The 25,376-nt window shown below is 37.3% G+C and overlaps 1 protein-coding gene across 5 annotated transcripts in view; it reads right to left on the bottom strand.

Moving 5' to 3' along the window:
• KLHL3 (kelch like family member 3) overlaps nt 1–25,376 on the bottom strand; it is a 196,021-nt gene that overhangs the window by 133,072 nt on the left and 37,573 nt on the right. For 4 of the 5 annotated variants that reach the window (XM_074213498.1, XM_074213499.1, XM_074213494.1 and 1 more), the window contains exon 3: nt 11,702–11,808. In XM_074213498.1, the coding sequence (XP_074069599.1) occupies nt 11,702–11,808 (107 nt within the window). Of the gene's footprint in view, nt 1–11,701; nt 11,809–25,376 lie in introns of those variants that run through there. The other variant, XM_074213496.1, reaches the window with a different exon arrangement.

Below are 25,376 nucleotides of genomic sequence, written 5' to 3'. Positions count from 1 at the left end.
ATCACCAGCAGCAGATTTTGCTGCTGCCTCCCAGCATTATTTTCTTTCTGTTCAGTGCCTTTCACTAACTCAGATGTAAATTTAATAAAGGGCAAAAATGCCAGGGCCCACCATTACACTTTATTGCAAGCCTAATTTTCCTCTGTAGAATTTAGAAATGACACTCCCAGGGGAGGGGAAGGGAAGGAGGAACATGGCAAATCCATTTACTGAAGGAACAGCTACAGAACTGCTTCAGATGAAATAAAATATTTAGAGAGAAAGAGAGAAAAAGTGGGAGGGAGGAAGAAAGGGGGAGAGAGTTATAGATGGAGGAAAACATTATCAGACAACCATTATCAGACATCCAGTCTCAATCAAACCTTTTCAAATTACCAAGAACTGAAATAGACTCTCCTTTTGATTAGTTTTTCAAATAATCAATCTTCAAGCATCCATTATTAAATGACAAACAATTAAGTAACCAGAGCACTATGCTAGGCACTGGGGGATACAAAGACAAAAATGAAACATCTTTCCCTTCAAAGAAATACTGCCAGACTTGTGCCTGAATCTTTCCTATAAAGACTTCAAGTCATGTCACCCCTCTGCTTAAAAAACACCAGGGTGCTCTATTGTCTTCCAAATATAAAGCTCAAACTCCTCTGGCTGGCTGGCATTTAAGGCCCTCCACAATCCAGCCCCAGCTGACATTTCAAGTCTTATCTAGCTCTTCCCTAATATTCTCTATCCTGGGTAAACTGAACTGTTTCCTGCCCTTGAATGCTGCCATACACTCTTGTACCTATGTGCCTTTTCTCACATTGCTCTCTTTGTGCTGTGCAATTCCTCTTTATCTTGATCTTAAAAATGTATAGTCATCCTTTAAAACTTAGCTGGTGTGGGGTGGCTAGGTGGCGCAGTGGATAGAGCACTGGCCCTGGAGTCAGGAGTACCTGAGTTAAAATCCGACCTCAGACACTTAATAATTACCTAGCTGTGTGGCCTTTGTCAAGCCACTTAGTCCCATTTGCCTTGCAAAATCCTTAAAAAAATAATTAATTAATTGATTGACTGATTGATTTACAAAACTTAGGGGGTGGTAGAGCATGGGGTCTGGAATCAGGAAGACCTGATTTCAACTCTGGCCTCAGACTTTAACTTTAATCTGTCTGCCTCAGTTTCCTCAGCTGTAAAATGGAAATAATAATAACATCTACTTCCAGGGATGTTGTGAAGCACATAGGACAATGCCAGGTTTCCTGCCTGCTTGTTTCCTTAAAACAACAAGATGAGCAGCACCAGAAGAACACTGTACACCATAACAGCAACATGGGGATGATGATCAACCTTGATGGACTTGCTCATTCCATCAATGCAATAATCAAGGACAATTTTAGAGGACCTGTGATGGAGAATATCATCCATATCCAGAGAATGAACTGTGGAGTTTATACAAAGACCAAAGTCTATTAACTTCAATTTTTTTTTAAAAGTGTCTTATATACTACATAATTTTGCTATCTCTAATAATTTATTTTCTCCTCAAGGATATGATTTCTCTCTCAACACATTCAATTTCGATCAATGTACAGCATGGAAAAAATGTAAAGATTATCAGACTGCCTTCTGTAGGGGAATGGGGGAGAGAAGGGAAGGTGGGGGGAAAAATTTTAAAACTCAAACCCTTACAGAAAACGACAGGTAGAAACTACTATTGTAAATAATTGGAAAACAAATAAAATATTAATTTAAAAAAAAACAGCTCAAATGTCCCTTCTGTGAAACCTCCCCCCAATCCCCTTTGCTGGCAATAATCTTCTATTGTTAGGCCTCACAGATCACTTTACTTATACCTATTCTTTTAATTTTTTTATTTTATATTTATTTATTCTCTTTTTGTACAAATAATGTTTTTATACATTAATAAAATATTCTTGTTAAAGAGTAAACAGAATACCCCCTCCCCCCACAAAATATAGACTCACTTGAGCAATAAAGGGGAGAGAAAAAAATTAAAATTAAAAAATAATAGTAATAATTGTAGGTATGGCCAGGTGGCGCAATGGACGGAGGTTCAGCCCTGGAGCCAGGAGCACCCAAGCCCATATCTGGCCCCATACACCCAACAATCACCCAGCCATGTGACATGCAAGCCACCCCAACCCCACTGCCCTGCAAAAACCAAAAAAAAAAAGGAAAAAAGAAAAAAAAAGACCCAAAATAAAATAAAATAGTAATAATAGTAGGAGTCGCTGGGTGGCGGTCGAGCATTGGCCCTTGAGCCAGGAGCACCCGGGTCCTATTCCAGCCTCAGATATCCAAAGATCACCCTGCTATGCAGCTCCAGGCAGGCCACCCAGCCCCATTTGCCCTGCAGCCCCCCCCCCCAAATAATCATAATAAAAAATGTGCTTCAGTCTTTGTTCCAATACCAACAACTCTGTCGCAGGTGGATCACATTCTTTATAAGTCCATAGCAAAAGTTACTTCCATATTTTTCCACCATTGCCATTGCTGATCGCAACTCCCTCCTTTCGTATTTCTCCACTACCATGTACTATATTTTTTCTCTCCTTTCACTCTGACTCTGCTGTAGGGTAGCTGAGTGGCGCAGCAGACAGATCCCTGGTCCTGGGGCCAAGAGGCCCCGAGCCCCCCTACCACCCCTTAGGCCCAGCATCCACCTGGCCCTATGGTCCTGGACAGGCCTTCCAATCTCAGCCCCTTGCAAGAAGTAAAAAGGAAAATGTGTTATATCTGACCACTCTCCCCCCATGGTCCATCCTCTCCTCCATCACTCACATCCCCCCTTCCCCTTGTCCCTCCCTTTTCTTCTTACTCCAGATGTCTATACCCCATTGAGTATATTTGCTGTTTCCTCTCCTAGCAATCTCTGACAAGAGCGAAGATTCCCTCATTCCCCCCTTGCCTCCCCCCTTCCATATCATTGCAATAGCTCACTGTAATAAAGAAAAAACATATTATATGAGATATCTTGGCCTATTCCCCCTCTCCTTTTTCTTTTTCCCATCACATTTCCCCTTTTTTTCCCCTATTGACTCCATTTTTACATCATATTTTATCTTCAAATTCAGCTTTCTCCTGTGCTTCAACTATAAAAGCTCCCTCTACCTGCTCTATTAACTGAGAAGGTTCATATGAGTATTATCAGTGTCATTTTTCTATGCAGGAATACGTGCAGTTCATCATCATCAAGTCCCTCATATTTCCCCCCCTCTCCTCCAATCTCCATGCTTCACCTGAGTCCTGTATCTGAAGATCAAACCTTCTGTTCAGCTCTGGCCATTCCAACAGGAACATTTGAAATTCCCCTGGTTCACTGAAAGTCCATCTTTTTCCCTGGAAGAGGACATTCAGCCTTGCTTCATTCTTGGCTGCATTCTAAGCTCTTTTGCCTTCCGGTATATTATATTCCAAGCCCTACAAGCTTTCAATGTAGCTGCTGCTAAGTCCTGTGAGATCCTGACTGAAGCTCCACGATATTTGAACTGTGTCCTTCTGGCTGCTTGTAATATTCTCTCTTTGACTTGGGAGTTCTGGAACTTGGCTATAATATTCCTAGGGGTTGGTTTTTTGGGATCTCTTTCTCAGGGGGATCGGTGGATTCTCTCCATTTCTATTTTGCCCTCTGCTTCTAGAATATCAGGGCAATTTTCCTGTAGTAATTCTTTGAAAATGATGTCAAGGCTCTTTTCCTGATCATGACTTTCAGATATTCCAATAATTTTTAAATTATCTTTCCTAAGTCTGTTTTCCATATCAGTTGTTTTTCCAATGAGATGTTTCACATTTTCTTCTAATTTTTCATTTTTTTGGTTTTGAAGTAATGAATCCTGGTTTCTAGTAAATTTATCAATCTCCCTGAGTTCCATTCTTTGCCTGAAGGATTTGTTCTCCTCAGAGAGTTTTCTTATCTCTTTTTCCATCTGGCCAATTTTGCTTTTTAAAGCATTCTTCTCCTCAATAACTCTTTGAACTGTTTTATCCATTTGACCCAAGCTGGTTTTTAGCATGCTATTTTCTTCAGCATTTTTTTGGATTTCCTTGACTAGGCTGCTGACTTCATTTTCATGTTTTTCCTGCATCTCTCTCCTTTCTTTTCCCAGTTTTTCCTCTAACTCCCTCATTTGATTTTCAAAGTCTTTTTTGAGCTCTGTCATAGCCTGAGCCCAATTTCTGTTTTTCCTTGGAGTCTTTAGATGCAGGAGCTTGTGCTTCCTCATCTTCAGACTGAGTATTTTGATCCTTCTTGGGCTCATATGCAAAATATTTCTCAATGGTCTTCCTCTTGTTTCTCTGCTTGCTCATTTTCCCAGCCTTAGCCTGTTTTGGGGTGCTTCCTGAGCTTTGGGACACTCCCATAAGGGTCTCAGTGTGTGAGGCTCTATCCTCCCTCCTGGTCTGTGAATGACCATAAGCGCCCCCCTCTGCCACAGGGCTGAGGTGGAGGGGCCCTGCTGTTCTATGGGGGGCCTAGACTGTGATCAGGATCTGAATGTGGTCAGAGCTCCAGAGTCCTGTTTCAGGGGCAGAGGACAGAGGTCTGCAGTCTCTCTCTTCCCTCCCCTCCCTCAGCTCAATGGGCTCATGCCCTGGGGGGCTCCTGCTTACCAGCTCCGCCTGCTTCTGTTCCTAGATCTTGGCGGCGGAAAGACCACACAGCTGCTGTGTGCCCTGAGGGCTGGGCTCCATGTGCTCGCTCTGGCAGAGGTACCCCGCTGTTCCCCCACTTTGTGCCAGTGGTCCCCAGGGCGTAACTCAGGAAACTCCCCCACGCTGCTGTGAGCACTGGCTCCCAGCGCCCTGGGGCTGCCTCCGGGAGGCTGAAGTTCTTTCCCTCTGGCGGGCCACCCCTCTGGAGGGCTGACCCTCCGACCCTGGGGAGCAGAGCTTTTCTGCTCTTTTCCAGGTTACCTTGAGTAGGAGAACTGCCTCCCTAGGTCCCTCTGTGGGTTCTGTCTCTCGAAAGTTTAGAGTCCTTACTTTCAAAGTTTTATGAGAGAGTTTCTAAAAGACATTGTTCTCTTGTCGCCATCTTGGCTCTGCCCCCCTTTTAATTTTTTTTAACAGACTCTGGGTTCTGTTCACTTCATTATGCATCAGTTCATGTAAATCTTTCTAAGTTTTTCTGAAATCATCCAACTTGTCATTTCTTGTAGCACCATAATATTCCATTAAAATCATATACCAAGGGGTGGCTAGGTAGTACAGTAGATAGAGCACCAGCCCTGGAGTCAGGAGTACCTGAGTTCAAATCCGGTCTCAGACACTTAATAATTACCTAGCTGTGTGGCCTTGGGCAAGACACTTAATCCCATTGCCTTGCAAAAAACAAAAACAGAAAATAAAATAAAATAAAATAAAATAAAATAAAATAAAATAAAATAAAATAAAATAAAATAAAATAAAATAAAATAAAATAAAATAAAATCATATACCACAGCCAAATTAGTCATTCTCCAATTGATGGCTAATTCTTAGCCACAAAAAAAGAGCTACTATAAATATTTTTGTACAAATAGGTCCTTTTTCCATTTTTTTGGATGACTTTGGGACATAGACCTAGTAGTAGAAATGCTGAATTAAAGGGTCTGTATAGTTTTATAATCCTTTTGGCATTGTTCCAAATTGTTCCATAGATTGATTGGTGGGATTGGTTCACAACTCCAATGCACAGTGGTACATTAGAATACCATTCTTTTCACATCTCCTCCAACATCCAACATTTTCCTTTTTTGTCATATTAGCCACTCTGATAGGTATGAGGTTAATATATCTCAGTTGTTTTAGTTCACATTTTTCTGATCAATTGTGATTTAGAGCATTTTTTCCAAGACTAGAGAAAGCTTTGATTTCTTTGACTGAAAACTGCCTGTTCATATCCTTTGACCATCTGTCAACTAGGAAATGACTTGTATTTTTATAAATTTGACTCACCTCTTTATATTTGAGAAAGAAGGTCTTTATATTTGAGAAAGGTCTTTATCAGAGATACTTGTAAATTTTTTCTTCCAGTTTTCTGCTTTCCTTCTAATTATAACTGCATTGATTCTGTTTGTGCAAAAACTTTTTAATTTTATAGGATCAAAATTATTTTACATTTTACACTGTTCTTTATATCTTCTTTGGCCTAAATTTTTCCCTTATCCATAAATCTGACTGATAAATTATCCCATGCTAACCTAATTTGTTAATGGTTATCACTTTTTAAATCACTTTTATCTTATATTGGCATATGGTGTGAGATATCAGTCTCTATACCTAGTTTTTGCCACACTACTTCCCAGTTTTCCCAGAAGTTTTTTTGTCAAATAACAAGTTCTAAAAGCTTAGATCTTGGGGTTTATCAGAAATAGATTACTATGGTAATTTACTATGTAATTTTTATACCTACTCTATTCCACTAATCTATAGCTCTTTTTTCTAGCCAGTTCCAGACCATTTTGAGAATTACTGCTTTATAAAATAATTTGAGATTAAGTGTGTCTAGACCACCTTTCACATTTTTTAGTTGATTCCCTTGATATCCTTGAGTTTTTGTTCTTCGAAATGAATTTTGTTTTTTTCCTAGCTAGTTGATAGTTTGATTGGTATGAAACTAATAGAATAATTTAGGAAAAAGTGACATTTTTAAAATCTTAACTCAGGGGCAGGTGGTATAGTGGATAGAGCACTGGCCCTGGAGTCAGAAGGACCCAAGTTCAAATCTGACCTCAGACACATAATAATTGCCTAGCTGTGTGATCTTAGGCAAGACACTTTAACCCCATTGCCTTAAATCTTAAAAAAAATACATATTTTTAAAAAATATCTTAGATCAACCTACTCATGACCAATAAATAAGTTTCCAATCATTTAAACCTGACTTTATTTGTATGAAAAGTATTTTACAGGTGTGTTCATATAATTCCTGGGTTTGTTTTGGCAGGTAGACTCCCAAGAATTTTATTTTGCTTAAAGTTATTTTAAAGGGAATATCTCTCTCTCTCTAGCTGTTAGACTTTGTGTGGGTTGATTTTTGTGGATTTATTTTTGTATTTTACTAAAGCTGTTAATAATTTCAAGTATTTTTTTAATTAATTTTCCAGGATTTACTAAGTACAATATCATATCATTAGCAAACAGAAGTTTTGTTTCTTCACTGTCTAATTTCATTAATTTCCTTTTCTTCTCTCATTGCTAGTTAATACAATATCAAAGAATGGAGGTAATAATGGGCATCACTGCTTCATACCTTATTGTATTAAGGTTTCTACTTTGTCTCTACTACAGATAATGCTTGCTGATGATTTTAGATAAATATTACTTATCATATAAAGGCAATTTCCATTTATTCCTATGCTCTCTAGTGTTTTTAATAGGAATAGGTGCTATAGTTTGTCAAAGGCTTTATCTATATTTATTGAATAGTCATGTGATTTCAGTTCAGTGGGTTTTTTAAAAGTTTTTTTTAGGTTGGTTTTTTTTTTGCAAGGCAAATGGGGTTAAGTGGCTTGCCCAAGGTCACACAGCTAGGTAATTATTAAGTGTCTGAGACCAGATTTGAACCCAGGTACTCCTGACTCCAGGGCCAGTGCTTTATCCACTGTACCACCTAGCTACCCCCAGTTGGGTTTTTATTGATATAGTCAATTATGCTGATAGTTTTCCTAATATTTAACCAGTTCTGCCTTCTTAGTATAAATTTCACCTAGTCACAGTGTATGATCCTGTGATATACTGCTGTAATCTCTTTGGTAGGGTTTTATTTAAATTTTTTTGATATTCATTAGGGAAATTGATCTATAATTTTCTTACTCTGCTTTGGCTCTTCCTGGTATGGGTATAAGTATTATATTTGTGTCACAAAATGAATTTGGTAGGATTCTACTTATTTTTCCAATGAGTTTATATAGTATGAGAATTAATTGAGCTTTAAATTTTTGTAGAATTTACTTCTGAATTCATCTGGATTCATGAGGATTTTTTCTTAGGAAGCTCATTGATGCTTTGTTTGATTTATTTTTCTAAAAATAGGTTAAGTATTTTATTTCTTCTGCTAATCTGGGTAATTTATATTTTTGTAGATATTCATTCAGTTCATTTAGATTGCCATCTATTGGCATATAATTGAGTAAAATAGCTCCTAACAATTGTTTGAATTTTCTCTTCATTGGTGGTGAGTTTATCCCTTTCATTTTTTTTTTTAGGTTTTTGCAAGGCAAATGGGGTTAAATGGCTTGCCCAAGGTCACACAGCTATTAAGTGTCTGAGGCCAGATTTGAACTCAAACTCAGGTACTCCTGACTCCAGGGCTGGTGCTCTATCCACTGCAACACCTAGCCCCCCCTCCCCTTTCATTTTTGATACCAGTAATTTAGTTTTCTTCTTTCCTTTTTTTTTAATTAAATTAATCAATAGTTTCTCTATTTTTATTGGGGTTTTTCCATAAAATCAACTTCCATTTTATTTATTAGTTCAATGGTTTTCTTACTTTCAATTTTATTAATCTCTCACTTGATTTTCAGGATTTCTAATTTGATGTTTAATTGGGAATTTTTAATTTATTCTTTTTCTAGGTTTTTTTGGTTGTATGCCCAATTTATTAATCTGCTTTTTTCTTTATTTTATTGATTTAAGCAATTGGAGATACAAAATTTCCCTTAAGTGCTGCTTTGGTGCATTCCATAAATTTTGTATATTGTCTCATTGTCATTTTCTTTAATGAAATTATCAATTGCTTCTATGATCTGTTCTTTGGCTCAATTGTTTTTTAGGATTAGATTACTTAATTTCCAATTAATTTTTAATTTCTCTTTCTTTTGGCCATTACTGAACGCAATTTTTGTTGCATTAGGATATGAAAAGGATTTGTTTACTATTTTTCATTTTCTGCATTTGATTAGAAGGTTTTTATGTACTAATATATGGCTCAGGGGCAGCTAGGTGGTGCAGTGGATAGAACACCAGCCCTGAAGTCATTAGGACCTGAGTTCAAATCTGACCTCAGACACTTTGCTGTGTGATCTTGGGCAAGTCATTTAACTCCAGTGTCCTGCAAAAACCAAAAAAGAAAAAATTATCCTAATATACGATTCATCTTTGGTTAGGTGCTATGTATTGCTGAGAAAAAAGTATATACCTTTCTATTCCCATTCAATTTTCTCCAGGGAACTATCATACCTACTTTTCCAGAATTTTATTCATCTCCTTAACTCCTTCCTAGCTTATTTTTTGGTTAAATTTATCTAGTTCTTATCCCAAAGGGCAATAAAATTGTGCATACCACTATTGGGTCTATATCCCAAAGAGATAATAAAAAAGGGGAAATGACCCACATGTACAAAAATATTTATGACAGCTCTTTGTAGTGGCAAAAAATTAGAAATTTAGAGGTTGCCCATAAATTGGAGAATGGCTGAGCAAATTATGGTATAGAAATGTGATGTAGTTCTATTGTTCTGTAAGAAATCAAAAGCAACCAGACTTCAGAAAAGTCTAGAAAGTCTAGAAAGATATGCATGAAGATGCTAAGTGAAATGAACAAAACCAGGAGAACACTGTACATATTAACAGCAACACCATAAGATGATTGACTATGATGGATGCAGTTCCTCTCCTGCATTTCAGTGATCAAGGACAATTCTGAGAGACCTGTTAAGGAAAATGCCATCCACATCCAGGAAAAAACTATGGAGTTTTTTTTTCTTTCTCATAGATCCCCCCCCCTTAGTTCTACTTCCTCTTTCACAACATTACTAAATATGCAAATGTTAAATATGATTATACATGTACAATCTATATGAGATTGTTGTTCACTGCCCTAGGGAGGGTGAGGAAGAAAGAGAGGGTGGTAGAAAAATGTAGAACTCAATAGCCTGCAAAAGGATGAATGTTGAAACTATCTTTGTATGTAATTGGAGGAAAAAATAAAAATAAAAATGACTAATCTAGTTCTGAGAGAGTTAAGTTGAGCTCTTCTATTAGTATTGTTTTAGTATCTAATTTCTCCTCTAACTCATTCTTCAAAAATTTAGATGTTATACCATTTGGTGCATCTATGTTTAGCATTAATATGATTTCATTGCCTATGGTACTTTTCAACAAGATACAGCATTCTTTTTTATCTCTTTTAATTATAACTATTTTTGCTTTTGCTTTGTCTGAGATCATGATTGCTTATCCTGTTTTCTTTCTGACAAGATGGAAACCATCCAAAAAAGGGTGACTAGGAGAGTAAAGGGTCTAAATATCTTGTCCTCAAAGGATTAGAATTAGAATAAAGAAATGTTTTAACTTGAAGAAGATTTGGGGAAGACATGATAGCTGCCTTCAAAGTATCTCTAGGCCCATCATGTTGGAGAGACATTAGACCTATCCTGATTTGGCCTCAAAGGATTTATGGGAATTGCAGAGGCAAATTTGAGCTCTTTTTAAGGTACAGCTAAGACTAAATGTGCTCTACGTCTCCTTCCCACTTCTGACACTATTTAAAAAGAGAACAGGTTGCCTCAAGAGCAAGTGGATTCAGTTTTCCCTAAAATTCTTAAAGCCATGGCTGGATGGTCACTTGTTGGCAATTCTGTAGAGGAGATTCCTGTACAAACATGTTATTTTCAAAATGACTCTGAGTTGTTTTTCCATACAGCATGTTAACAAGTTAAATAAACTAATGATTAGAACAAGAGGGCTGGAAGTGCTTTGTGACCTTGAGTCAATTTCTGAATGTCCTTGAGGCTCAGATTCACCCTCTGTAATATTAAGAATCATCTCTCTTAGGCTATCTTCCACAAAAAAAGCTGTTGTAAAACTAAAATGAAAGTTTTTATAGGGGCAAACACAATCCTTCCACCTCTAAGTTTCTATGATGACAAGGTTTATTACTCATTTTGAGTCAGTACGTGGATACTTGCAAGCCCAGGTTAGACAACCTTCTGGGCTTTATGATCCTTTAGAATAAGAACTCTGCCAAATTTATGCTGTACTTCCTACTCTCCTCCCTCATCCCATCATGGTGTAATCCAGAAAATAATAACTTCTTATACTTATATAGTACTTCCTAATTAACAATGCACTTTTTTATATATTATCTCACTTGATCTTTCTTCATAATAGCCCAGAAAAATAAATATTTCACAGATGAAGAAACTGTAGTTCAGAGTACAACTGACTTTTCCAAAGTCACACAATTAATAGGTGACAAATTGAGGAAACTGAAATCCTTGGAGATTAAGTAATTTGTCCAAAGCCAATCAGTACTAGAGGCAGAATTTGAACTCAGGTCCTTTGCCTCTCTTGCCTGTTCTCTCTTTCCATTGAATCATGTTGCCTCCTGGATTCATATTTAGAGCTAGAAGGAATATTAAAGATCATCTCTTCCAACCTCCTCATTTAACAAAGAAACTGAGACTTAAAGAATCCAAATGACTTGCCCACAGCAAGTATGTAATGTAGTCATTACTACATACAATAAGTAGCAGAACTGGAATCTGAACCCAGGTTCTTCCCAAATCTAAGATCCCAGTCCCCCTGGTTATAAATGAGGATGTTGGAACCCAGAAAAGCAAAGATACTTGCCAACTAGAAAGTGACAGAAGCAGAATATGGTCCTAGGTCACCGTCTTCTCCTTGTGCCATGCAATTTCCTCCTAGGATTGGCTGCTGATCTTCCCAGAAGATAAACATTTACTTGTTTCTGATAACACCGGAAGACCCTTACCTGTAAACATTGCACAGAAGTAGGGGCTGCAGGCGGCCAGCACCACCCGGTGGGCTTCAATCTCAACATCTTCAGCCACAATCATCACATCACACAACAGTTGCTTACTGTAAAAATACCAGAGGAGTGAAAGAGGTTAATGTCCAGTAACTCCTAAACAAACCTCCTCTCTCCAAGACTATTCCTAGGACCCACAGAACCTAACCAAGTCAAGTCTCTCCTCCACTGGGCAGAGTTGTGCTGACCAAGCCAGGAGGGACAGGACTCCCTTTACCTCTCAGCCCCCTTACAGCCCAGCTGTTCTGCCTCCCTCCCTCTAGTATGCAAAGAGAGCTGACCCCTCTGGTGCCATTTTCACAACAGTCACTTAATAAATGTGTGCTGAATGGATTTGATACTGGAAATCCATGTATTCTTGGGAGCAGATTTTCACTCCCTTTCTGCTCCTTCCCCATTAGTTCTAATTGATATTTTCAAGGCAGCCTGCCAGTAGTGGAAAGAGCCTGGGGCTAGGAATCAGGAGACTCTAGTGTGTGTAGGTGTGTACATGAATGTCTCCACTGGAAAAGAAATACTAACTACTCCCCAAAGGCCAAAGAGTGACCATTAGAAATGCCAAAAAACATAAAAACTATTTACAAAAGGCAAGAAAGAACTGGCAGATGTGGGTAATTTGTTCCTATCATCACACAGGGTTATCAAGGAAAAAAGGAGAACTAGACTGGGTGACAAAAGACTTGGGATCTTGTCCTGGCCCTGATGCTGTGGGATTTCAGCTGCTGTGGGACTTCACCTTCAAGGTGAGGAGGGTAACCTCTAAAGTTTCTTTAGATTTTAACAATTGAGGAAACTGAAATCCTTGGAGATTAAGTAATTTGCCTCAAGAGCAAGATCCTCAACATCACACACAAAGACCACATTTAAAATGCAACTGTGTAATGAGGAACACAGGAAGAAAGGTTCAGCTCAACTCTCCCATACAACTCCACGAAAAATCAAGAAATCATACCAGACCAAATCAGTCCTGACTGGGGAATCCAAGGGAAAAAAAAACGAATCACTTTTTAGTTCAGAGTGGCATAGGCAAATTGAGAAAGATCTGCAAACACTGGGGGTGAGAAACATTTGGGGACTGAACAAGGGCCTGCCCTTGGTTGTATACCAGGGCAAGAAGAGGTCCCAGACCCACACAGAGAGGTCTGATGCTGTAACGGGAGCAGAACAGTTGCTACCTGGTCACTCATTATCCAGTCCTGGGTCACACATGCAAGGGAAACCTAAAGAGGGAACCTGTCCCCTGTAGTATTCAAGGCTAAGGAACAATTCCTTAGAACTGTGCACGGAGCAAGAAGCAAATATAGAAGCAAATAGGCAGTAAATCAACAAGCATTTATTAAGGACCTGCTATGTTGCTGGCACCATACCAGGTGTGGGGGATACAAAGTACATTAAGCAGCTGCTGTGTAGCCCTGACCCCAGGAGCAGAGAGCGGCAGGGTCTCAGATCCAGCTCCCATGCCAGGATGAAGCCCACAGAAGAATAACCAGGGCAGGAAGCCCAGACCAAAGGGGAGCCTACCATTCTAACTCTGAATAGCAGAGCTTCCAAATCCACTGACAGTGGCAGATCAACAGCTGTCTCCAAACACAGTCAGGACCACAGTTTTGTTGCTCAGACCCAGGTCAGGAATTTGCAAAGTTCAGACCAGGAAGTCAGTACTCAGGTATTCGAGGGATGCTGCAAGCTTACAGGGCTTACAAGGACATCCCCAGGATGTCGGAATGAGATAACATGCAATATCCTGAAAAAAACAACCAGTTTCCAAAAGGACAAAAAAATAGCCCTAGCACAGCCCAGAATTCCCTCCAAAAGTGTGAAGAGTCTGGCTTTAATAAAGAGCTCAAATTCAGGAAGCAAGTAAGGAAGACTAGAAAAACAGAAAAAGAATCCCACCATAAAGAGATATTATGTGAAGGAGATGCTTAAGACAAAAACCCAGAAGACAATATGACACAAAGGCGTCTATAGCAAGAAAGAAAAATCTATCTGGGTTCAGGTTCAAGTAGAATTCTTGAAAGAGCTGAGGCAAGCATTCTTGTTTTAAAGAGTTCAAAAATGATTTTATAAATGAAATAAAAGTGCTGGAGGAAAGAATTAGAAAAGAAGTAAAAGTACTAATGGGGAAAAAAACAGAAAAGAAATGAGAAATATGGAATAAAGAATTAGAAAGATAATTAACAGTGTGACCTAAACAGTACAAAACCTTAGCCAACTAACAGAATCCTTGAAAAGTAGAAAGGTCCACATGGAAGTTAATAACTCCATGTCACAACAAGAAATATTAAAACAAAGTCAAGAAACTGAAAAAAACAGAAGTAAAAGGTCTCTCATACCAAAAACAAGTCACCTGGAAAACAGATTGAGGAGAGTTGATTTAAGAACCAGTAAGAATACTTAAATGCTATGACCAAAAAAAAAAAAAGCCTAGAAATTATAGTTCAAGAATTCCTGAAAGAAAACTTCCTAGATGTCTTAGAACCAGAAGGCAAAGTGAAAATAGAAAGAATCCATCTGTCACTTCTTGCTCCTGTTCATCCTGAAAGGTCATTCCAGAAATGGAACTCACAAATTCATACCTAGAAGTATGACTTCAAGAATCCCCTCCCTCTGATCAAAGTGTTAAAGGTCTCCTCCCAGAACCTCCATTTATGGAAAGCACACTAGGTGTTGACTCTATAAGAGTGAGGCAGATGATTCTGTGCAATTCTGCCTCACTTAAATTCGACTCACACACAATTCAAGCTATCACCCTCATGATGTCATTGATATTCAAAAAAAAAAAAAAAAGAACAAACAGTAACAAACCTCTGGACTTCTCCATCCACCCCTCCCCACCTTGCCAGGTGCCTCTTCTCCCTCCCTTACTCCTTTTCAGCTTCTTTTTATGTATTCTCTTCTCCATCAGAATGTAAGCTCCTTGAAGCCAGGGGTTGTCTTATTATAATGGTAAACCAAAATAATACAGCACAGTACCTGATAAGCCCGTTGACTGACTGAAACCCAAAAATGAAAACTTCCGAGAACATTAAATCCAAAATCCACAACTTCCAGGTCATAGAAAAAATACTACAAGCAGACAGAAAGAAAGAACTCGGGTACCAAGGAGTAACAGGATCACAAGTTTTATCAGTCACCATTATAAAACAATAGAGAGTATGGAGTATGATTTTCCCAAAGGCAAAAGATATGGGCTTAAAACTATGAAACAGTATAAAGAGGGTAAGGAGGAATTTGGATTTTTAATTTTAAAAAGAGGACTTCTAAGGATTCCTAACAAAAAGACCAGGACTTCATAAAAACTGAAATGTAAATATTGGAGTCAAGAAAATCATAGATAAATACAAATAAGCAATCATGAGGAATTAAACAAGGATAAACTACTTAAATTCCAAACTCACAGCCTAGGTGTCATCCTTGCCTCCTCACTTTCCCTTATCTCCATATCCAATCTGTTACCAAAGTCTTTTAGTTTTATGTGTGTCACATCTCTCACATATTACAACCCCACTTCCTCTGGTTTTACCACCAACCTGGTGCAAATCCTTATCTCATAAATAAACTATTGTAATGGTGGGTCTACCTGCCATATAACTTTTCCCACTCAGTTCATCTTCTACTTAGTTGTCAAAAAGATTTTCCTAAAGCACAGGTCTGATCATATCACTTTCCTATTCAATCAATTCCAGTGGCTCCCTATCTCTCCAGAATCAAATATAAAATCCTCTGTTTGACATTCAAAGCCCTTCCTAATGTGACCCCCTCCTACATTTCCAGATCTCATATGTGTTACTCCCTGCCTCTTAAATCCAGTGTCACTGAAGTCCTGGCAGTTCTTCATACAAGACACAACTCGCAGCTCTGTGCTTTTTCTCTGGTTGCCCTTCAAGTCTGGAATTCTCTCCCTCCTCATCTCCAACCACTGACTTTCTTGGCTTCCTTCAATTTCCAGATAAAATCTAAACTTTTAAAAGAAGCTTTTCTAGTTCTGCTTAATGTGAATGCTTCTCTCTGTTTAGTATCTCCACTTTACCCTGTTTATATCTTATTTGATCAACTTGTTTGCATATTGTCTCTCCAATTAGACTGCAAAGAATATTTTCTGACTTTACTTTTATCCTTAGTGCACAGCACATATAAGCGCTTAAGAAATGTTTTCTACCTTGACTGATATGGGAAGATAATATATGTGTCCTCTCAAAACAATATTATCATCAATAGTCGTATAAGACAAGAGAGCACAAATGGTTCTATTATGTTTTTATTTAAAATTAAAAAGGAAAGAGAGGAGTAAAGGAAAACAATAGATAAAAAATGAAAAAAGTAAGGACAGAGGAAAATATCTCATATAAATGAAGTGCACAAATAGAAAACTACAGAAAAAAAAGGAGGGAATGGAAAGAGTAAGCAACACTAATTTCACTTTCACCTGAACTGATCACACGTGTGTAGAAATACATTTCACTCAATAGTGGGGGGAGAAAAGGGGAAAAGGAATGGGGATATAATAAGGAAGAAAAATTAAGGGAGGGTTACTGATAAAGAAAACAAACACCATGAAGAGTGGGATTTAAAGAGGGGATTTAAAAAGAAAGAAAGGATAAAAGCTTGTTATTGCATTGTGGACTAGGGAAAAAGAAAAGGTCAGGAGAGCAGGAATTGACTGTGTCAAACATTACAGGCGGATTATTTGCTGTCAAGGGGAGGTGGGGGGGAAGGAAGGGAGGGAGAAAAATGTGGAACTCAAAATTTAAAAAAGGAAAAACATTACTGCTCTTCTTTAAAAAGAGGGGGCAGTAATCAAAAAGAAGGAAAATGTAAGAGAAAAAGATGGAGAAATATAATTAACGAACAAAACAAGAGAGAGCAAAATGGACTAGAAAGCAGAATGTTGTTTACAGAAAGCACACTAGAAACAAAGAATTACAGGATTACAAAAGCTCAAAAAAGTAGGGGTTAGTAATCATTATCACAAGCAAAACGGCAGCAAAGACAGACTTGATTAAAAGAGATTAATCTGGGGAAAATGTTTTTCTGAAAGGTTTTAATGCTTGAAAAACCATGCTTCATTTAAATGCATCAAATGTCATAACATTTAATTATCTTAAAAAAAAAAAAGTTAAATTAGCCATAAAGGAAAATAGACAAAAGTATAATAGTGGAAGATGTTTATGTACCCCCTTTAAGATCTAGATAAATCTGAACAAAAAATAAACAAGTTAAGAGCCTAAATAGAATTTTAGTAATGTCAGAAATAATAGACCTTTGAAAATTATTCAATGGGAACAGAAAGAAATAACCATATTTATTGGCTAGGCAAAATATGATAAATAAACTGATCACATAATAAAGGATAAAAATCTCACAAATACAGAAAAGCACAAATATTAAACACTGTTTATGAATTACAAATAAAAATCATATTCAATAAACAACTACTGAAAAACTGATTTTTAAAACCGAAGATTAACAATTACAAAGAATAGGTAAGTCAAAAAACCAAATCACAGAAACAATGGATAATTTTATTAAATGTGCCATTCACACAACATACTAGAAGTTGGGACGATAAAGCCAAAGCAGTTCTTAGAGAAAACTCTAAACATTTTCATTTCTAAAGGATAGAAATAACAAAATCAATGTCTTAGACATCTAATCTATAAAGCTAGAAAAGCAATAAATCTTAAACCTCCAATTAAGCATCAAAATAGTAATTCTGAAAATGAAGAAGAAATCAAGGAAACTATTAGAAATTATTCAGGAGCAGCTAGATGGTACAGTGGATAGAGCACTGACCCTGGAGTCAAGAGGGCCTGAGTTCAAATCCAGCCTTAGAGATTTAGTAATTGCCTAGCTCTGTGTGACCTTGAGCAAGTCACTTAACGGCATTACCTTCAATAAATAAAATTTTTTAAAGAAAAAAAATTCTACATGAGTATGCTAATAAAACTGGTATTTTATTTATTTAGAAAGATTTTATTTATTTTGAGTTTAACAATTTTCCCCCCATTATTGCTCCCCTCCCCCACCCCCCACAGAAGGCATTCTGTTAGTCTTTACATTGGTTCCATGTTATGCATTGATCTCAGTTGAATGTGATGACATTTCTTCCTTAAGGAAGAAAAATAAAGTATGAGATAGTAAAATTACATAATAAGATAACTTTTTTTTCCTAATTTGAAGCTAATAGTCTTTGGTCCTTGTTCAAAGTCCATAATTCTTTCTCTGGATACAGATGGTATTCTCCATTGCAGATAGCTCCAAATTGTCCCTGGTTGTTGCACTGATGGAATGAGCAAGTCCATCAAGGCTGATCATCACCCCCATATTGCTGTTAGGGTGTATATTGTTTTTCTAGTTCTGCTCATCTTACTCAGCATCAGTTCATGCAAATCTTCCAGGCTTCCCTGAATTTTCATTCCTCCTGGTTTCTAATAGACCAATAGTGTTCCATGGCATACATATACTACATAAAATTGGTATTTTAAATAAAATTTAAAAATACATTAAATTAAAAGTTTTGTACAAATAAAACAAATAGCCAAGATCAGAAGAAAAGCAGAAAATTTAGGGGAAAAAATTTATACAATTTAACAGAAAAATATCTAATATCTAAAATATATAAAGTACTTTATCAAATTTACAAGAATACGAATCATTCCCCAATTAATAAATGGTCAAAGGATACCAACAGGAAGTTTTCTGATAAATAAAAAAAATTTTATTCATATGAAAAATTCTCTAAATTATTATTGATTACAGAAATACAAATTAAAACAGTCTTGAGATATCATTTGATAGATAAGTGAAAAGTGACAAATGTTGGAGATATGGCAAAATTAGGACACTAAGTGGTATTCAATGGGAACAGAAAGAAATAACTATATTTATTGGCTAGGCAAAATATGATAAAAAAAACTGATCACATAATAAAGGATAAAAATCTCACAAACAAATATAGAAAAGCACAAATATTAACCACTATTTATAAATTACAAACTAATAAAAATTATATATATAAGTGGTACTGTTGGTATAATTGTGAACTGATCCAATCGTTTTGAAGAGCAATTCGGAATTGTAACTAATGAGTCAAAAAATTGCAAGGACCCAGAGATACCACTACTTGGTCTAATTCCAAAGATAATAGAGAAAAAGAAAAAGAACCTGTATGTTCTAAAATGTTTATAGCAGATTTCTTTGTGTTGACAAAGAAGTGGAAATTGCAGAAAAGTCCATCAGTTAGGGAATGGCTGAATAAGCTGTGATATTTGATTGTTCTATAAGAAATGATGAGCCCAATGATTTTCCAAAAAACATGAAAGAACTTGCACAAAATAATGAACAAAAATTAGCAGAACCAAGAGAACACTTTATATTGTAGCAGCAACACTGTTTAAAGAAAGACTTTGAATGAGTAAGTCGTGTTTCACATATTTCCATACTGGTCACACTGTGGACGAAAAATAAGAACAAAAAGGGAAAAACCACAAGAAAGGAAAAGCAAAAAACAAAATTATAAAGACAAAGATAGCAGACTTTGATCTGCATTCATATTCCATAGTTTTCTGGATGTGGATGGCATTATGAATAAAGTTCTCACTATTATTATTGTGACCCAAATTAACCATAAAAGACATATGAAAAAAGATGCTATCTGCATTCAGAAAAAGAACACATAAATAAATGTGTAGAATAATTTTACATACACACCACACACACACACACACACACACACACACACACACACACACACGTACCTATTTGTGGTACATCTCTATCTAGAAGGCAAAAAAAAGAAAAATTTTCTAAATGATAGATAATTCTGTTACATATTTTAAAGGAATAGTATGTTGTTCAAAGTAGCTTTACAGTTTCATATGCAATCATCTCTTCTATTATACAATTTTATGGAAATGCATGTTTCATTTCATAAATTAAAAATAATTTTTAAAAGATAGATCAAAAACCAGAAAAACTTTAATAATCAAATCTTAGAAAAAGAAATTAAACAAACTATAATTAAATTTCAAAGGGTCAGGGAGAAGAGGGAGAATAGGAACAGATGGTTTTTATAAACAAATTTTATCAGACATGTAAAGAAGAATTAATTCCAACATTACAAAATTATTGAAAAGGAAGAAGAGGTGCTACCAAATTCTTTCTTTACAAATATGGTCTTGATTTCTAAATCAGGGTGAAACAAAAGAAAGAAAAGCACAGACTAATATCACTAATGAATACTGAAGCAAAAAATATAAATAAAATATTAACAGAAACTATAGCAATAAATCATAAAAAATATACACTGTGATCAGCTGGGATTTATAGTGGGAATTCAGGGGTGGTTCAATATAGGGGTAGCTATAAATATAATCAACCATATAAATAACAAGAAAAATAAAATTCACATGATAAATAACAATAAAAGTAGAAAAAAATTTGACAATATGGAACACTCATTCCTATAAAACCCACTAGAAAAATATGAGAATAAATGAATCCTTCCTTAACATAATAAGTAGGATCTATCTAAAAACAAGAATCAGCATATTTGTAATGGCAATAAACTAGAGGCCCTCCCAGTGAGACCAGGAATAAAGCAAAGAGTCCCCTACACTATTAGAATTTGATATAGTGCTAAAAGTGCTAACTATAACTTAACAAGTTAAGTTTCAAGATATAAAATAAACTCATAAAAATTAAAACAATTTAAATTAAAAATGCATTTCTGTATAATACCAGCAAAACTCAAGAGGAACAGATGGAAAGAGAACTGAACTTAAAATAATTACTTCTTCTTCTTCTTGTTCAGTCATGTCAGACTCTTCATGACCCCATGGATCATAGAGCATCAAGTCCTTCTTACCTGCATTATCTCTTGGAAGTCTGTCCAAGTTCATGCTCATTGTTTCCATGATACTCTCTAAACATCTCATCCTCTGCCATGACCTTTCTTTTGACCTTCTATCTTTCCCAGCTTCAGTACTTTTTCTAATGAGTCCTGTCTTCTCATTAGGAAACCACTGCATATATGTTAAGTAAATAAGGTGAAATAAGATTAAAAAATAAGGCTTAATAAATAATCCTTGTTGTATTCCTTTTTCATTCTTAAACCAATCAGTTGCTCCACATTCAGTTCTAACTGTTTCTTGTTGGCCTGCATACAGGTTCCTCAGGATGATAAGTAAGATGATCTACTTACTCCCATCTCTTTCAGGACTTGCCACATCTTGTAATGCATGCAGTCAAAGGAATTAGTGTCATCAATGAAGCAGAAGTAGATGCTTCTCTGGAATTCCTTTGCTTTTTCCATAATCCAGTGAAGCTGGCACTTTGTTCTCTAGCTCCTCTGTCTCTTTGAAAATGAATCTGTTGGTAATTCTTGGTTCAAATGTTGCTCAGCCTCGTTTGCAGAATATTAAGCATAATTTTGTTGATGTGTGAAATGAGCACAATCATTCAGTAAATTATCGTTGTCATTTCTTGACATTGCTCTTCTTCAGGATTAGGAGAAAAACTGATTTTTTTTTTCCAATGCAGTGGCTGCTGTTGAGCTTTGCACATGTGCTGACATATTGAGTGCATCACTTAAATGATATCATCTTTTAAATTTTTAAATAGCTCACTGGAATTTCATCACTTCCCTTAGCTTTATTGTTAGCAATGCTTCCTAAGGCCTACTTGACTTCATTCTCCCAGAATGTCTGACTCAGTAACCATGTATCAGTGATGTTTATACTTTCTTGAATAAGTCTTTTTTAAAAAAATATTCATTTATTTTTATTTTTGTATAAATGATGTTTTTTTGACATTACTAAAATATTCTTGTTTAAGAGTAAACATAATACCCCCCCATAGACCCTCATGAGCAATAAAGGAAAGGAAAGAAAAAAAACTTAAATTTAAAAAAAAATAATAATAGGGGCAGCACCTACCCTGGAGTCAAGAACACCCAAGCCCAAATCCAGCCCCAGACACCTAACAATCACCCAGCTGTGTTGTGTGGCAAGCCACCCAACCCCATCGTCCCACAAAAAAATAAAAAAATGAAATGAAATAAAAAATAATAATAGTAGAGGCGGTCAGATGGCACAGTGGACAGAGCACCAGCCCTGGAGTCAGGAGCACCCAGGTTCAAATCCAGCCTCAGACACCCAACAATCACCCAGCTGTGCAGCCCTGGGCAAGCCACCCAACCCCACTTGTCCTGCAAAGCCCCCCCCAAAAAATAATAATAATAATAATAATAAAAGATGTGCTTCAGTCTATGTTCCAAAACCACCAGCTCTGTCACAGGTGGATCACATTCTTTATGGTAAGTCCATCACAAAAGCTGCTTCCATATTTTCCACTGTTGCCATTGCTGATCGCACCTCCCTCAATTCGTACTTCCCCACTACCATATACTATATTTTCTCTCTCCTTTCACTCTGTCCCTCTTCATAAATATGCTATAGGGTAGCTGAGTGGCACAGCAGACTGATCACCCGCCCTGGGGCCAAGAGGCCCAGAGCCCATATACCATCCCTAAGGCCCAGCAACCACCCGGCCCTGTAGTCCTGGACAGACCATCCAATCCCAGCCCCTTGGAAGAAGTTAAAAAGGTATTATATCTGACCACTCTCCCCCACAGTCCACTCTCTCCTCCATCACTCACATCCCCCTCTTCCCCCATCCCCCTTCTCTCCTTCTTACTCCAGATGCCTATACCCCATTGAGTATATATACTGTTTCCTCTCCGAGCCACCTCTGATGAGAGCAAAGGTTCCCTCATTCCCCCTCGCCTTCCCCCACTTCCACAGCATTGCAATAGTTCATTATAATAAAAAAAATCTTATTATATGAAATATCTTAGGCTATTCTACCTCTCCTTTTTCTTACTCCCATTACATTTCCCTTCTAGCCATTGACTCCATTTTTGCAATATATCTTCAAATTCAGCTCTTTCCTGTGCTTCATCTATAAAAGCTCCTTCTACCTGTTCTATTAAATGAGAAGATTCTTATGAATATTAAAGTATCATTTTTCTATGCAGGAATACATATAGTTCATCATCATTAAGTCCCTCATATTTTACCCTTCCTCTCCACTCTCTATGCTTCACCTGAGTCCTGTATTTGAAGATCAAACTTTCTGTTCATCTCTGGTCATTTTAACAGGAACATCTGAAATTCCCCTGGTTCATTGAAAGTCCATCTTTTTCCCTTGAAGAGGATGTTCAGTTTTGCTGGGTAGTTGATTCTCAGTTGCATTCTGAGCTCTTTTGCTTTCCAGAATATTATATTCCACGCCCTACAACCCTTTAATGTAGTTGCTGCTAAGTCCTGTGTGATCCTGACTGCAGCTCCACAATATTTGAATTGTGTCCTTCTGGCTGCTTGTAATATTTTCTCTTTGACTTGGGAGTTCTGGAACTTGGTTATAATATTCCTGGGGTGGGGGGGTTGGATCTCTTTCTGGGGGAGATTGGTTGATTTTCTCAATTTCTATTTTTGCCCTCTGCTTCTAGGATATCTGGGCAATTTTCCTGTAGGAATTCTTTGAAAATGATGTCAAGACTCTTTTCCTGATCATGACTTTCAGGTATCCCAATAATTTTTTTTTAGGTTTTTGCAAGGCAAATGGAGTTAAGTGGCCTGCCCAAGGCCACACAGCTAGGTAATTATTAAGTGTCTGAGACCAGATTTGAAACTAGGTACTCCTGACTCCAAGGCCAGTGTTTTATCTACTACGCCACCTAGCTGCCTCTATCCCAATAATTTTTAAATTATCTTTCCTGAATCTGTTTTCCAGATCAGTTGTTTTTTCAATGAGATGTTTCACATTTTCTTCTAATTTTTCATTCTTTTGGTTTCAAGTATTGTGTCTTGACTTCTCGTAAAGTCAGTAGCTTCCTTTAGCTCCATTCCACATCTGAAGGATTTGTTTTCCTCAGAAAACTTTCTTATCTCTTTTTCCATCTGGCCAATTCTGCTTTTTAAAGCTTTCTTGTCCTCAATAACTTTTTGAACTGTTTTATCCATTTGATCTAAGCTGATTTTTAACATGTTATTTTCTTCAGCATTTTTTTGGATCTCCTTGACTAAGCTGCTGACTTCTTTTTCATGTTTTTGCTGCATCTCTCTCATTTCTTTTCCCAATTTTTCTTCTATCTCCCTCACTTGATTTTCAAAATCTTTTTTGAGCACTGTCATAGCCTGAGCCCAATCTGTTTTTCTTGCAGTCTTTAGATTCAGGAGCTTGTGCTTCCTCATTTTCAGACTGAGTATTTTGATCCTTCTTGGGATCATAGATAATGTATTTGTCTTTATATTTTTTTTAGGTTTTTTTCAAGGCAAATGGGGTTAAGTGGCTTGCCCAAGGCCACACAGCTAGGTCATTATTAAGTGTCTGAGACCAGATTTGAACCCAGGTACTCCTGACTCCAGGGCTGGTGCTTTATCCACTGCACCACCTAGCCACCCCGATAATGTATTTCTCAATGGTGTTTCTCTTTTTTCTCTGTTTACTCATTTCCCCAGCCTGTGCCTGGCTTTAGGGTGCTTCCTGAACTTTTGAGTATTATTGGGACACCCCCCCCACAAGGATCTCAGTGTGTGAAGCTCTGTCTTCCCTCCTGGTCTGTGAATGACCACAAAAGCACCCCCTGCCACAGGACTGAGGTGGGGGGAGGCCTACTGTTCTATGGGGGTCCTAGACTGCAATCAGTATCTGAATGTGGTCAGAGCCCCAGAGTCCTGTTCCATGTACAGAGGACAGACCTCAGAAGTCTCTCCACTCCGCTACCTTGGGTATGCTGGGCACTCAAGGCTCAGTTGCCTGGGGGCTCCTGCTTACCGGCTCCCCGCCTGCTTGGTTTCCATGGTCATGCTGCTTGCTGAGTGCCCTGAGATCTGGGCTTCACATATTCACTCTGGCAGAGGACCCCCCCATCTTCCAAGTTGTGCCCAGTGCTCCCTGGGGGCCCTGGGGCTGCCTCCAGAAGGCTGAAGTTCAACCCTGTGGAGTGGAGCCTTTCCACTATTTTACAGGTTAACTTGGCCTGGAGAATTACCTCACTGGATCCCTCTGTGGGTTCTGTCTCTCGAAAATTTAGTTAGAGTCCTTATTTTATGAGTTTTGAAATATTATAGCGAGAAAGTACCTAAGAGAGGATCTTCTCCTGTCGCCATTTTGGCTCCACCCCCAGCTCAGATAAGTCTTTTATGTATTCTTGCCACCTCTTCTTAATCTCACCTGCTTCTGCTAAGTTCCTAACATTTTTGTCCCTTATCATGACCATTTTTTATATTAAAATTTTTCCCTTCATATCTCTAATTTTCTTGAGATCATTTGTCTTTCCCATTGTAATGTTTTCTTCTGTTGCTTTGCATTGTTCATTTAAGAAAATCTTCTTATCTCTCCTTGCTATTCCCTTTCTCCTTTACCTTTCTTTCCTCAGCTTTTTGTAAAGTCTCAACAGTCATTTTCCTTTCTTGCTCTTCTTTTTTCTTTGGAATTTTTTTTTTTTGTTGCTGTTTCCTGTACAATACTGCTAATTCTTTCCATAGTTCTTCAGGCACTCAACCTATCAGATCTAATCCCTTAAATATAATATCACTTCTACTTCATATTC

This window comes from Macrotis lagotis, chromosome 1 (assembly GCF_037893015.1).
Source record: "Macrotis lagotis isolate mMagLag1 chromosome 1, bilby.v1.9.chrom.fasta, whole genome shotgun sequence".
Taxonomy (NCBI): domain Eukaryota; kingdom Metazoa; phylum Chordata; class Mammalia; order Peramelemorphia; family Peramelidae; genus Macrotis; species Macrotis lagotis.
The sequence above is the reverse complement of the archived record's forward strand: the minus strand, read 5'-3'. Positions and strand labels throughout refer to the sequence as shown.